Source organism: Pseudophryne corroboree, chromosome 7 (assembly GCF_028390025.1).
Source record: "Pseudophryne corroboree isolate aPseCor3 chromosome 7, aPseCor3.hap2, whole genome shotgun sequence".
NCBI classification, from domain to species: Eukaryota; Metazoa; Chordata; class Amphibia; order Anura; family Myobatrachidae; genus Pseudophryne; species Pseudophryne corroboree.
This window is the reverse complement of record NC_086450.1, coordinates 265449467-265464006: the sequence shown is the minus strand read 5'-3', so window position 1 is coordinate 265464006 and position 14540 is coordinate 265449467. Positions and strand designations below refer to the sequence as shown.

The 14540-nt window shown below is 45.3% G+C and overlaps 1 protein-coding gene across 1 annotated transcript in view; it reads right to left on the bottom strand.

Annotated features, from left to right (window-relative positions):
• CALCRL (calcitonin receptor like receptor) overlaps positions 1 to 14540 on the bottom strand; it is a 743490-nt gene that overhangs the window by 404847 nt on the left and 324103 nt on the right. Inside the window, exon 5 of the mRNA XM_063934127.1 lies at positions 12733 to 12845. Coding sequence (XP_063790197.1) covers positions 12733 to 12845 — 113 coding nt within the window. The remainder of the gene's footprint in view (positions 1 to 12732; positions 12846 to 14540) is intronic.

Genomic DNA, 14540 nt, shown 5'->3' with positions numbered 1-14540 from the left:
GAGAAATCAACAAAGAAATTTAAAGCTGGTGATTCCTGACCTACTGAACAGTAATTGTCATGACACTGAACCTGGGGATTATGTGATGATTCGAAATTTCTTACGCTCAGGTTGCCTCATAGACAGGTGGGAAGGACCGTATCAAGTCTTGTTAACCAGCACAACAGCATTGAAGGTCGCCAAAAGAGAGACTTGGATCCACTCGTCCCACTGCAAGAAGGTCGCTGACCCGAAGAGAACTCGTGACAAAGAGCAGAGTGTAGAGAATCTCGTATCACTGGAGTGTCTGTTCCGGGAAAGTTCAGAGGCAGGACTGTTGAAGGGCATCTGAGCACAGAGAGTAAGAAGAGCTAGAACGGTTGTCGTACCACTTTCTTTTTTCACCTCCCCCTGCATTTCTCCTTTCTTTTCTCCTTCTTATTTTCCTCCTTTCCCCTAACGAAATGGATCGATCACAAGAGACTGCGTTTCGGGTTCTATTAGTAACTCTGGTTTTGATAAAGACAGTTTGTTTTTGTGAGGGTCCCAGAGAGGTCGAGCAGGGATCTGGAATGGGTTCTGATGGCAAGTATGAATTTGTAGGATCTCAGGATCAGCACATCACTTTAGTAAAGGCTGGCATCAGTAAGCGCTCTGGTAGTCAAGGAGCTCGGAGGCACTGTGAGGGGTTATTGTCTGATGAATATTGTATTTGTAGGAATTGTGAGAATATAGTTGAGGATGGACATGTCGGTCCATGTCCAACCTTAATATCGACATGGACTGTCATCCGTTGAGTGATTACCACTCACTAGTGGGTAAGGTCTTAAACCAGACAGAATGCTGGGTGTGCTCACAGGTACCTCAAGGTCAGAGCAAGTCAGGATTAGTACCGTACCCTTTAGCAATAGATGAGGTACTCGAATTGCGGGGTGGGAGACCGGTGGACAAGAAATTCAATATTTCTAGGCCCCCTAGTTTGAAGCTACACCAGTATCTTGTAGACAGATCCTTATTATGTTTTAATATTTCCAATTACCAAAAACCGGGAAATTGGGAAGTGATGTAGAATAACCAGACAATGACCTTTTCACACAGAGCTGATAGGATACCCATAGACTCTGAACTTGTACGCCAAATAGCCAACAGTGGGAGGTATTTTCGGTATAGGTATACTCGTGGAAGCAAGACCATGTGGGTTGGAAAAGTATCGCCAGGGTATTATTATTATCCTTTATTTATATGGCGCCACAAGGGTTCCGCAGCGCCCAATTACAGAGTACATAAACAAATAATCAAACAGGAAAACAGCAACTTACAGTTGATGACAGTATAGGACAAGTACAAGGTAAAAAAACATAGTTACATCAGCAGATGACACTGGAATAAGTATCAGGTGGCAGAAGACTGATGGAATTGGTGCAGTTGAAGATTATTCAAGTAAGAAAGGATAAGCACATGAGGGAAGAGGGCCCTGCTCGTGAGAGCTTACATTCTAAAGTATTGTGCTCATATCATCCAGCCCGATACTTGTACTGAGCAGATGGGAGAACTAGGGATAGGTTTCTTTACTTGGAAAATTTGTAATATGGTGATGTTATATTTTGTCCCCTATGTTCTCCCAGAGGATGCCTATTTCATATGTGGGAGGAAGGCGTACAAGTGGCTTGCCCCGAGCTCAGAGGGATTGTGTTATATTGGGAGAGTACTGCCAGAGGTCATGACCATAACCCATGATAAGATCAAAGACGTTCACCGCAGTGCTCACGCTCCTTATACTCATACTCACTATGAACACATTATCAAGAGACACCTCATAGATAGAACAGAGCACGCAGCCTCTGATATGATCCACGAATCCACCGGGATTCAATTCCTTCTCGCATTAGACATCACCCGTACTGCCAGAGGAATTATAAATTATAGGTATTTCCATGCGCTAGCGAACTTGATAGATAATATCACTGAGATGTATGACGACACCTTCAGGTATACGGGAAGGGAGTTACAAGCTTACAAGAAGGAACTGATTCAGCACAGGATGGTCCTAAATTATATCACAGCCGTGACAGGTGGGTACTGTGTTACTCTGGCACCTCAATATGGGGTGAAGTGCTGTACATATATTACGAACAGTACTGACGACCCAACGGAGATTATCGATCAAAAGATGGCCGATATCTTGCAGTTGAAGTGGGAGTTCAGGAGAAAACACAACCTTACCTTGGCGACTGTGAGTAATGAACTGACCGGCTGGGTCTCATGGTTGAACCCACAAAATTGGTTCTCAGGTTTAGGAGAGTGGGCTCAAAATGTTATTATGAGTGTAGGGAAGTTTCTCCTTTGTATCCTGGGAGTCGTCATAATTGTTGGTTTGATATTTAGGTGTGTTCGAATTCTGACGCGGCGCAAGCACAGTACAAAGTTGATGAGTCTAAGGAGTGAGGGCGCTGTTATAGCAGCAGATTTAATTTATGACCCATCCATAGAGACAGTGTTATGATAAGGATTGCAAATGAATTTCATGGCCTGTTTCTTTCACCCGTTTTTCTTTTGTTTCCCCCTCTGCCCAGATACATCCATCTGGAAAAGACATCAGCCCTACCCAAAATGTTTATATGAATGTATTTTAGATATGTGTCTTATCTTCACCTCTGCAATCCCAGTTAAAAGCACACATAGTCGACAGGTGATATCCACATATACTAGCACTCACATATGTTTCCCCCTCCATGTATCATCAACTAATTGTGCATCCCATTTGTTTTAACAAAAGCCGAAAAGTGCTCGGTAGTGTTTGTTGGCCCATTTACAGACCCTTGATACGGGATGAGAAGGATTTAATGTATACTTCGCAATACCTCGAAGCTTATTTAGAACATATACGGCACGATGATACATGCCCCTCAGACATGGATTCATACATACATGCTTTTTACTATCCCACTGGGTCATACATTTCCTACCTACCACTCTCCCCCGACCATCCAAACTTCTGTAGATATTGTGTAGATATTTTTCTGTTTAGTGATTAGATAGTGGCAGTTATTGGTGACTGCCAAAGTCGAAAAATATTGCAGAACACACATCACGTACAAAATACACACAGATGGCCTCCCTGCGTGCACTTGTTCTGTCGTGCATGCGCATATCCGCAACTTGCGTATGGTCGCTCCCGCAGTCTCGCTTATTAGCGGGTGGTATGAGTATTTACGGTAGAGTTTGTGAAAGCACGGAAAGCTATCAAAACACATTACATATTTAATCCAAATAGTGCACAATATACACATAGCCTCCCTGCACCACAGCAGCAAGTAACAATAGTTTAAATGGTTTCAGAACAAAGGGATTCACCTTTACAGAATAGGAGGGGACAGAACAAGGTTATAAGGTGGTGTTTGGTATCCAGCTGAAGGGTATTTTAAGGGTAACATTCCGGTGTTGGTTTGAGAAAGATTGCATGTTCCTGCGGATAATTATGTGCAGGAGCAGAATATAGATATAAACTGTATTTACTGTACATTATGTATGCGGCGGGAATCCAGAGGAGACCACCCACAAGAGCAGTTGGGAAAGACATCGTCTACCTATTCAAACCGACCTATGACCTCTCCTGTACTGTAAATGTGCATTCCTGTGTCCAATGGACAAAGAGATTACAGTATCTATTGTATTGCTTTTTGGAAGAATTGTATAAAGAGAGCTGCTGCAGGCCTGGTCAGACACAAGACTCACCAAGTTATCTATCAGATGACCGAGGACCGGCCTGGTTGCGCTAGCTTGTCCACTCACGTATGTACCATTGAATGTAGCCATTTACTCTGTTATATTGTATTGTATTATTTGTATTGTAACCCCCTTTCAGCAATAATCCACTGTGGTGTCGGAACCCAGCGGTAAAATCACAATTGGTGTCGTGTCTTCATTGCCCTGTTAAGGTTTAAAGTGTATTATCATTGCATTGTATCTCTGGGTGTGTACGCGCTGTGAGTACTTTGTACCGTCAGCACGGCGTTTGTACGCTAAGTCCGTACACAGAACTGACTTTGTACGCTAATAGCGTACAAAGTACGTAGAGTGTGTATTAAGTACAGCGGCCGCAGCGGCTCCATGGTAAAGTGTATTTAAGGTGTGTTTTAAGGTATAGCTTTCATTCCTAAGGATAAATCAGCATTATCAACTTGAACATAGAAGCAAATGGTTTAGTCAGGTAGGGGTGTGGGTTGTACAGCGTCCCATCAACGTTTTGGTCTCCACACGGACCTTTCTCAAGAGGTCAAAGGTCTGTGTGGAGACTGAAACGTTTATGTGACACTTTAGATAAAAAAAATGCAGTTTAATATACCATAAAATTAACTATAATAGATTTACATAATACAACATATATCTGGTACGGTACCACATTAATTTAGAAGCTGAGTAATAGTAATAGTAATATCACCGCATTTATAAATTTCTCTGGACCCCCACGAGGGAGAAGATCTGTCGGTATGCCAGCAGTCGGGATTCCGGCGCCGGTATACTATGCGCCGGGATCCTGACAGTCAGCAACCTAAAGACCACCCCTTTTAGACAGTCTCTGAGGTATTTAGTAGAAAGCCATAACATATATGTCCCTATCCAGTCTCATGAATGAGATAGAAATGACATTTATGGAATATAAGTGGTAGAGACTCTCAATGTAGTTCCGTCAGTCTAACCACATCGTGTCAACACTCACCCACTAGACTCTTAGACAGAGGCTTTATAATGGCTGCAATTGTTCAATACAGCTCTTCTGTGTTTAATAATACATTGCTATCTGTGTCGCATAGGCTGTGACTGTTGTCCAGGCTGCCAGCAGCAGTGGTGAGGTCCAGGTGCTGGTAATAGCCGCTGTCTGTAGTAGTGGCTCGCAAGGCCAATGGCGGTTACCTAGTCGGGCTCCTGCCGAGACCGGTACAGTGCTCTGGTCCTGCAGGCTTCACCACTTATTCTAATTAAGCATATAGCTGGGGCAGGCACATAAGCTGATGTTAAATGGGCACAGTTGAGCTGTATATAAATCCCGAAATAAAATGGTGAATAGCAGTACTCAGCACTATTAGAGATTCCTTTCAACGCGTTTCTCTGTGCCAGGCAGCTTTTTCAAAAAATTTCTCATGGAATCTCTAATACTGAAAACGAGGCTAGAGAACTTCTCATTAGGAACAGGGATGTGTTCTTAGTGCTGCCCGGTTTAATGGCCATAATAAAGCATTACAAATTCACAGAACCAGTGGTCAAGGTCAACATAAATCCCATATTGGTGTCATTGAAGAGTCTAACAGTGAATGGTCCAGCCCCATAGTTCTAATTCCGAAATCAGATGGCAGCCTACATTTCTGCAATGATTTTTATAGGTTAAATGCAGTGTCCAAGTTTGATGCCTACCCCATGCCCCATGTGGAAGAGTTGATTGAAAGGCTAGGAACAGCCATATTTTTCACCACACTGGACCCGACAAAAGGTTACCGGCAGATCCCATTAATTGACAGGGTGAAAGAGAAAACAGCTTTCTCTGTTCCAGAAGGGCTTTTTCAATATAGGATGTTGCCTTTTGGGTTCCATGGGCCCTCAGCAACCTTCCAACGTGCAATGGATAGAATTTTGAAGCATCACAGGCAGTATGCAGCTGCCTATTTGGATAATATGATAATCCAGACTGGGAGTCTCACTTTGTAAGAGTACAAGCAATGTTGGACTCAATCAGAGTGGCAGGGCTAACAACCAACCCAAAGAAATGCTGCTTAGTGATGGAAGATGTTAAAATAAGAATTTACTTACCGATAATTCTATTTCTCATAGTCCGCAGTGGATGCTGGGACTTCCGTAAGGACCATGGGGAATAGCGGCTCCGCAGGAGACTGGGCACAAAAAGTAAAAGCTTTAGACTAGCTGGTGTGCACTGGCTCCTCCCCCTATGACCCTCCTCCAAGCCTCAGTTAGGATACTGTGCCCGGACGAGCGTACATAATAAGGAAGGATTTTGAATCCCGGGTAAGACTCATACCAGCCACACCAATCACACTGTACAACCTGTGATCTGAACCCAGTTAACAGTATGATAAACGTAGGAGCCTCTGAAAAGATGGCTCACAACAATAAACAACCCGATTTTTTGTAACAATAACTATATACAAGTATTGCAGACAATCCGCACTTGGGATGGGCGCCCAGCATCCACTACGGACTATGAGAAATAGAATTATCGGTAAGTAAATTCTTATTTTTTCTGACGTCCTAGTGGATGCTGGGACTTCCGTAAGGACCATGGGGATTATACCAAAGCTCCCAAACGGGCGGGAGAGTGCGGATGACTCTGCAGCACCGAATGAGAGAACTCCAGGTCCTCCTCAGCCAGGGTATCGAATTTGTAAAATTTTGCAAACGTGTTTGCCCCTGACCAAGTAGCTGCTCGGCAAAGTTGTAAAGCCGAGACCCCTCGGGCAGCCGCCCAAGATGAGCCCACTTTTCTTGTGGAATGGGCTTTAACAGATTTTGGCTGTGGCAGTCCTGCCACAGAATGTGCAAGCTGAATCGTACTACAAATCCAACGAGCAATCGTCTGCTTAGAAGCAGGAGCACCCAGCTTGTTGGGTGCATACAGGATAAACAGCGAGTCAGATTTTCTGACTCCAGCCGTCCTGGAAACATATATTTTCAGGGCCCTGACTACGTCCAACAACTTGGAGTCCTCCAAGTCCCTAGTAGCCGCAGGCACCACAATAGGTTGGTTCATGTGAAACGCTGAAACCACCTTAGGGAGAAATTGAGGACGAGTCCTCAATTCTGCCCTGTCTGAATGAAAAATTAGGTAAGGGCTTTTATATGACAAAGCCGCCATTTCTGAGACACGCCTGGCTGACGCCAGAGCTAACAGCATGACCACCTTCCATGTGAGATATTTTAATTCCACAGTGGTGAGTGGTTCAAACCAATGTGATTTTAGGAACCCTAAAACTACATTGAGATCCCAAGGTGCCACTGGTGGCACAAAAGGAGGTTGTATATGCAGTACCCCCTTGACAAACGTCTGAACTTCAGGCAATGAAGCCAGTTCTTTCTGGAAGAAGATCGACAGGGCCGAAATTTGAACCTTAATGGATCCTAATTTTAGGCCCATAGACAGTCCTGCTTGCAGGAAATGCAGGAAACGACCCAGTTGAAATTCCTCTGTGGGGGCCTTCTTAGCCTCACACCAGGAAACATATTTTCGCCAAATGCGGTGATAATGTTTCGCAGTTACATCCTTCCTGGCTTTGATCAGGGTAGGGATGACTTCATCTGGAATGCCTTTTTCCATCAGGATCCGGCGTTCAACCGCCATGCCGTCAAACGCAGCCGCGGTAAGTCTTGGAACAGACAAGGTCCCTGCTGGAGCAGGTCCTTTCTTAGAGGTAGAGGCCACGGGTCCTCCGTGAGCATCTCTTGCAGTTCCGGGTACCAAGTTCTTCTTGGCCAATCCGGAGCCACGAGTATAGTCTTCACTTCTCTCCTTCTTATGATTCTCAGTACTTTTGGAATGAGAGGCAGAGGAGGGAACACATACACCGACTGGTACACCCACGGTGTTACCAGAGCGTCCACCGCTATTGTCTGAGGGTCCCTTGACCTGGCGCAATATCTGTCCAGTTTTTTGTTGAGACGGGACGCCATCATGTCCACCTTTGGTTTTTCCCAACGGTTTACAATCACTTGAAAGACTTCTGGGTGAAGTCCCCCCTCCCCCGGGTGGAGGTCGTGTCTGCTGAGGAAGTCTGCTTCCCAGTTGTCCACTCCCGGAATGAACACTGCTGACAGTGCCACCACATGATTTTCCGCCCAGCGAAGAATCCTTGCAGCTTCTGCCATTGCCCTCCTGCTTCTTGTGCCGCCCTGTCTGTTGACGTGGGCGACTGCCGTGATGTTGTCCGATTGGATCAATACCGACTGACCCTGAAGCAGAGGCCTTGCTTGACTTAGGGCATTGTAAATGGCCCTTAGTTCCAGGATATTTATGTGAAGAGACGTTTCCATGCTTGACCACAAGCCCTGGAAATTTCTTCCCTGTGTGACTGCTCCCCAGCCTCTCAGGCTGGCATCGGTGGTCACCAGCATCCAATCCTGAATGCCGAATCTGCGGCCCTCTAGAAGATGAGCACTCTGTAACCACCACAGGAGAGACACCCTTGTCCTTGGAGATAGGGTTATCCGCTGATGCATCTGAAGATGCGATCCGGACCATTTGTCCAGCAGATCCCACTGAAAAGTTCTTGCATGGAATCTTCCGAATGGAATCGCTTCGTAAGAAGCCACCATTTTTCCCAGGACTCTCATGCATTGATGCATTGACACTTGGCCTGGTTTTAGGAGTTTCCTGACTAGCTCGGATAACTCCCTGGCCTTCTCCTCCGGGAGAAACACCTTTTTCTGGAATGTGTCCAGAATCATCCCCAGGAACAGTAGACGTGTTGTTGGAATCAGCTGTGATTTTGGGATATTTAGGATCCACCCGTGCTGACGTAGCACTACCTGAGATAGTGCTACTCCGACCTCTAACTGTTCCCTGGACCTTGCCCTTATCAGGAGATCGTCCAAGTAAGGGATAATTAAGACGCCTTTTCTTCGAAGAAGAATCATCATTTCGGCCATTACCTTGGTAAAGACCCGTGGTGCCGTGGACAATCCAAACGGCAGCGTCTGAAACTGATAATGACAGTTTTGTACCACAAACCTGAGGTACCCTTGGTGAGAAGGGTAGATTGGGACATGGAGATAAGCATCTTTGATGTCCAGAGACACCATATAGTCCCCTTCTTCCAGGTTCGCTATCACTGCTCTGAGTGACTCCATCTTGAATTTGAACCTTTTTATGTAAGTGTTCAAGGATTTTAGATTTAAAATTGGTCTCACCGAGCCGTCAGGCTTCGGTACCACAAACAGCGTGGAATAATACCCCTTTCCCTGTTGTAGGAGGGGTACCTTGATTATCACCTGCTGGGAATACAGCTTGTGAATAGCTTCCACTACCGCCTCCCTGTCGGAGGGAGACGTTGGTAGAGCAGACTTCAGGAACCGGCGAGGGGGAGACGTCTCGAATTCCAATTTGTACCCCTGTGATACTACCTGCAGGATCCAGGGGTCCACTTGCGAGTGAGCCCACTGCGCGCTGAAATTCTTGAGACGGCCCCCCACCGTGCCTGAGTCCGCTTGTAAGGCCCCAGCGTCATGCTGAAGACTTGGCAGAAGCGGGGGAGGGCTTCTGCTCCTGGGAAGAGGCTGCCTGGTGCAGTCTTTTTCCCCTTCCTCTGCCCCAGGGCAGAAATGAGTGGCCTTTTGCCCGCTTGCCCTTATGGGAACGAAAGGACTGAGTTTGAAAAGACGGTGTCTTTTTCTGCTGAGAGGTGACCTGGGGTAAAAAGGTGGATTTTCCAGCCGTTGCTGTGGCCACCAGGTCCGATAGACCGACCCCAAATAACTCCTCCCCTTTATACGGCAATACTTCCATATGTCGTTTGGAATCCGCATCACCTGACCACTGTCGCGTCCATAACGCTCTTCTGGCAGAAATGGACATCGCACTCACTCTAGATGCCAGGGTGCAAATATCCCTCTGTGCATCTCGCATATATAGAAATGCATCCTTTAAATGCTCTATAGTTAATAATATACTGTCCCTATCCAGGGTATCAATATTTTCAGTCAGGGAATCCGACCAAGCCACTCCAGCACTGCACATCCAGGCTGAGGCGATTGCTGGTCGCAGTATAACACCAGTATGTGTGTATATACCTTTTAGGATATTTTCCAGCCTTCTATCAGCTGGTTCCTTAAGGGCGGCCGTATCGGGAGACGGCAACGCCACTTGTTTTGATAAGCGTGTGAGCGCCTTATCTACCCTAGGGGGTGTTTCCCAACGCGCCCTAACCTCTGGCGGGAAAGGGTATAGTGCCAATAATTTATTAGAAATCAGCAGTTTTTTATCGGGGGAAAACCACGCTTTATCACACACCTCATTTAATTCATCTGATTCAGGAAAAACTACTGGTAGTTTTTTCACACCCCACATAATACCCTTTTTTGTGGTACTTCTAGTGTCAGAAATATTCAATGCCTCCTTCATTGCCGTGATCATGTAACGTGTGGCCCTACTGGACATTACGTTTGTCTCCTCATCGTCGACACTGGATTCAGTATCCGTGTCTGGGTCTGTGTCCACCATCTGAGGTAACGGGCGTTTTAGCGCCCCCGACGGTGTCTGAGACGCCTGAACAGGCACTAATTGATTTGCCGGCTGTCTCATGTGTCAACAGTTTTTTGCAAAGTGCTGACACTGTCACGTAATTCTTTAAATACGACCATCCAGTCAGGTGTTGACTCCCTAGGGGGTGACATCACTAACACAGGCAATTGCTCTGCTTCCACATCATTTTCCTCCTCATACATGTCGACACAATCGTACCGACACCCAGCACACACACCGGGAATGCTCTGAAAGAGGACAGGACCCCACGAGCCCTTTGGGGAGACAGAGGGAGAGTTTGCCAGCACACACCAGAGCGCTATATATATATACAGGGATAACCTTATGTAAGTGTTACTCCCTTTATAGCTGCTGTTTTATATTAGCTGCCAATAGTGCCCCCCCTCTCTTGTTTTACCCTGATTCTGTAGCAGGACTGCAGGGGAGAGTCTGGGAGCCTTCCTTCCAGTGGAACTGTGAGGGAAAATGGCGCTTGTGTGCTGAGGAGATAGGCTCCGCCCCCTTCACGGCGGCCTTTTCTCCCGCTTTTTTTAGGAAAACTGGCAAGGGTGAAATGCATCCATATAGCCCAGGAGCTATATGTGATGTATTTCTTTAGCCATATAAGGTTTAAACATGTTTTATTGCGTCTCAGGGCGCTCCCCCCCAGCGCCCTGCACCCTCAGTGACCGGAGTGTGAAGTGTGCTGAGAGCAATGGCGCACAGCTGCAGTGCTGTGCGCTACCTTATCTGAAGACAGGAACGTCTTCTGCCGCCGATTTCTCCGGACCTCTTCGCTCTTCTGGCTCTGTAAGGGGGCCGGCGGCGCGGCTCCGGGACCCATCCAGGCTGAACCTGTGATCGTCCCTCTGGAGCTAATGTCCAGTAGCCAAGAAGCCCAATCCACTCTGCACGCAGGTGAGTTCGCTTCTTCTCCCCTTAGTCCCACGATGCAGTGAGCCTGTTGCCAGCAGGACTCACTGAAAATAAAAAACCTATTTAAACTTTTACTTCTAAGCAGCTCAGGAGAGCCACCTAGCATGCACCCTTCTCGTTCGGGCACAAAAATCTAACTGAGGCTTGGAGGAGGGTCATAGGGGGAGGAGCCAGTGCACACCAGCTAGTCTAAAGCTTTTACTTTTTGTGCCCAGTCTCCTGCGGAGCCGCTATTCCCCATGGTCCTTACGGAAGTCCCAGCATCCACTAGGACGTCAGAGAAATACTTTCGGTTTACCATAGGTAGAGGTCTGATTAAGCCCCAACTGAACACAACTGAGACAATCCAAAACTGGCCCCGTCCAGTAAATAAGAAAACGGGTGAGAGCCTTCTTGGGAATCACTGGGTATTACCAATGGTTTATTCATAATATTACAACCACTGCAGTTCCTGTAGCAACATTACCAAAGGTAATCAATCAAATATGGTGAAATGGAACCTTGAGGCAAAAAAAAAGCATTTCAGGCATTAAAAGTGGCGTTATGTACGCAACTTTTCGAAAGAATATATGGTTCAGACGGATGCCTCAGTGGAAGGTGCAGTTGCCGTGTTGTCCCAAAACAGAGATAGGGAGGAGCACCCCATTATTTATTTGAGTAGAAAACTTAATGAACATGAGAAGAGGTACACTATTGTTGAAAAAGAGTCCTTGGCCATTAAGTAGACATTAGACACCTTGAGGTATTGACTGATCATGCTTCATTAAAATGGATGTCAGTAAATAAAGGGCAGAATGGCAGAGTAACAAGGTGGTTTTTAGCCTTGCAAGACTTTATGTTTACTGTGGAACATAGCCCCGGGGCACAATTAGCCAATGTGGATGCATTGTCTTCCATCTTCTGTTTAGGGGCTGCAAGTTTTCCGCCCCCTAGATCAGATGTGTGACAAGATCACTGGAATAGTGATGGAAGGCAGGTATATTTGCCCAAGGTTTCTTACCTATGTGTTTTAAAATCCCAAGAATATTGTGTTGGTTCTGCTGAGAGCTTTTGGATTTTGGCAAGAAGCGGATAAGGGTTCTGGGGTTGGATCTGAGGAGAGAGGGTGGGTTCTCCGTCCATTTAGGCCCAGTTTGGTTGTGTGTTGCTCTCTGACACTGCTTGGGGAAAAAGGAGAAACTATAGAGTCTCTGTGAGATAAACCTGCTCTTGAAATTCAGTGAGCTGTGCCTGGTAAAAACTACCTGTATTTTTTTTTATTTTTTAGTGAGTTAGGATTATCCTGTGTACAGTTAGCACCGGATGGCAAAGTATTTATTTTGATGTTTATTTCTATTTCTCTGCACAATAAAACTGGTTGAAGCCAGTTGCTCCAAACCAACAGATTTATGTGATCTTCCAGCTGCTGCACCCTGCCATCTACCCCAGAAGATGGTACCAGTTCCCCTGATCCTTTAAAAAAAAAAAATATATATATATATTCATAAAAGCAAATGTATGACAAGTAAACAAAACGCTATTTCAAAATACATATAATATTGTTTGATTCATTTTGAAGTGGTTTTCATTCCTACCTGTACTTTTTCATGTGTGAATGCATTGCATAGCGTATAATTTGTCCATGTTCTGTTACTGTCTGGATGCCTGAACCACTCTCCGTTCTCTCCACATTCTTTTGTAACTTTCTCTTTAAAAATAAAGATAAATAATCATTTATCATTTAAATCAAGAGCTATATAAACAACATTATTATTATTATTCAAATTTTCAGAGAAGATTTATTAAGTAACTTTTTTTTCTGAATTACAGTTCCTATGAAATTATTATTTGAGCATTGGGAATAAAAAGCAATGAATGGATGTATCTGGCACAACAAACACCTGTTGGTCAGCCCTGTACTAAATTATAACAGCTGCTGATAATGTCATATAAGGACACTACCACCTTGAGTAAAAAGACCCTCTACTTAAGCGCAGTCCCAAGGGCAGCAGTTTTTCCTAGGGCTTCATGGTTTGCATCATAGCCCTGCCCCAACAATGTTTGATGCTGCTGGGTGGATTACCTGCTCACCCTTACTGTAGCCCTGCAGGCGATTCCATGTAGCCATTTTCCCCAGGGCTCTATGGTTCATCTCACAGCTCGAGCTGAACACTATGTGCTGAAGAAAGGGAAACGGCTAAGCAGGAGGACCAATAATAACATGCAATCATAGAGGTCAAGGCCGGATTAACAATAAAGCGGGTGGTGCTGCAGCTCCAGGCCCCACATTGAAAATAGGCCCACAGTATCTGCTACGTTGCTGCTGTAGACAGAAAAAATGTTTTCCTCCTACAGCAGCCTGCCAGGACCGAAACGTTGATGTAAACCCTGTTTTTCATTATGGTCTGATTAAAAATTCCATATATAGAAGAATGGTGAGTGCTCCCATCTGTTGTTATTATTATTATTGTGTGTGTGTGAGTGTGAGTGTGTGTGTGTGTGTGTGTGTGTGTGTGTGTGTGTGTGTATATACATATACACACATATACATACAGTGCATCCGGAATTCACGGCGCTTCACTTTTTCCACATTTTGTTATGTTGCAGCCTTATTCCAAAATGGAATAATTAAATTTTTTCCCTCAAAATTCTACACAAATCATCCCATAATAACAATGTCCAAAAAAATTTTGGGAGATTTTTGCAAATTCATTAATAATAAAAAATCACATGTTCATAGCTTTTGCTACGAAGCTCAAAACTGAGCTTAGGTGCATCCTGTTTCCACTGATCATCAATGAGGTAAATGGTAAATTCAGTTGATTGGACATGACTTGGAAAGGCACACACCTGTCTATATAAGGTCCCACACTTGACACTGCATGTCTGAGCACAAACCAAGCATGAAGTCAAGGGAATTGTCTGTAGACCTCCGAGACAGGATTGTCTGGGGAAGGGTACAGAAAAATATCTGCAGCTTTGAAGGTCCCAATGAGCACAGTGGCTTCAATCATCCGTAAATGGAAAAAGTTCGGAATCATCAGGACTCTTCCTAGAGCTGACCGGCCGTCTAAACTGAGCGTTCGGGGAGAAGGGCCCTAGTCAGGGAGGTGACCAAGAACACAAAGGTCACTCTGTCAGAGCTACAGCATACCTCTGTGGAGAAAGGAGGACAACCACCTCTGCAGCAATACATCAATCAGGCCTGTATGGTAGAGTGGCCAGACAGAAGTCACTCCTTAGAAAAAAGCACATGCAGCCTGCCTGGAGTTTGCCAAAATGCACCTGAAGGACTCTCAGAAACAAAATTCTCCGGTCTGATGAGACAAAGATTGAACTCTTTGGCGTGAATGCCAGCCATCATGTTTGGAGGAAACTGGGCACCGCTCATCACCAGGCCAAT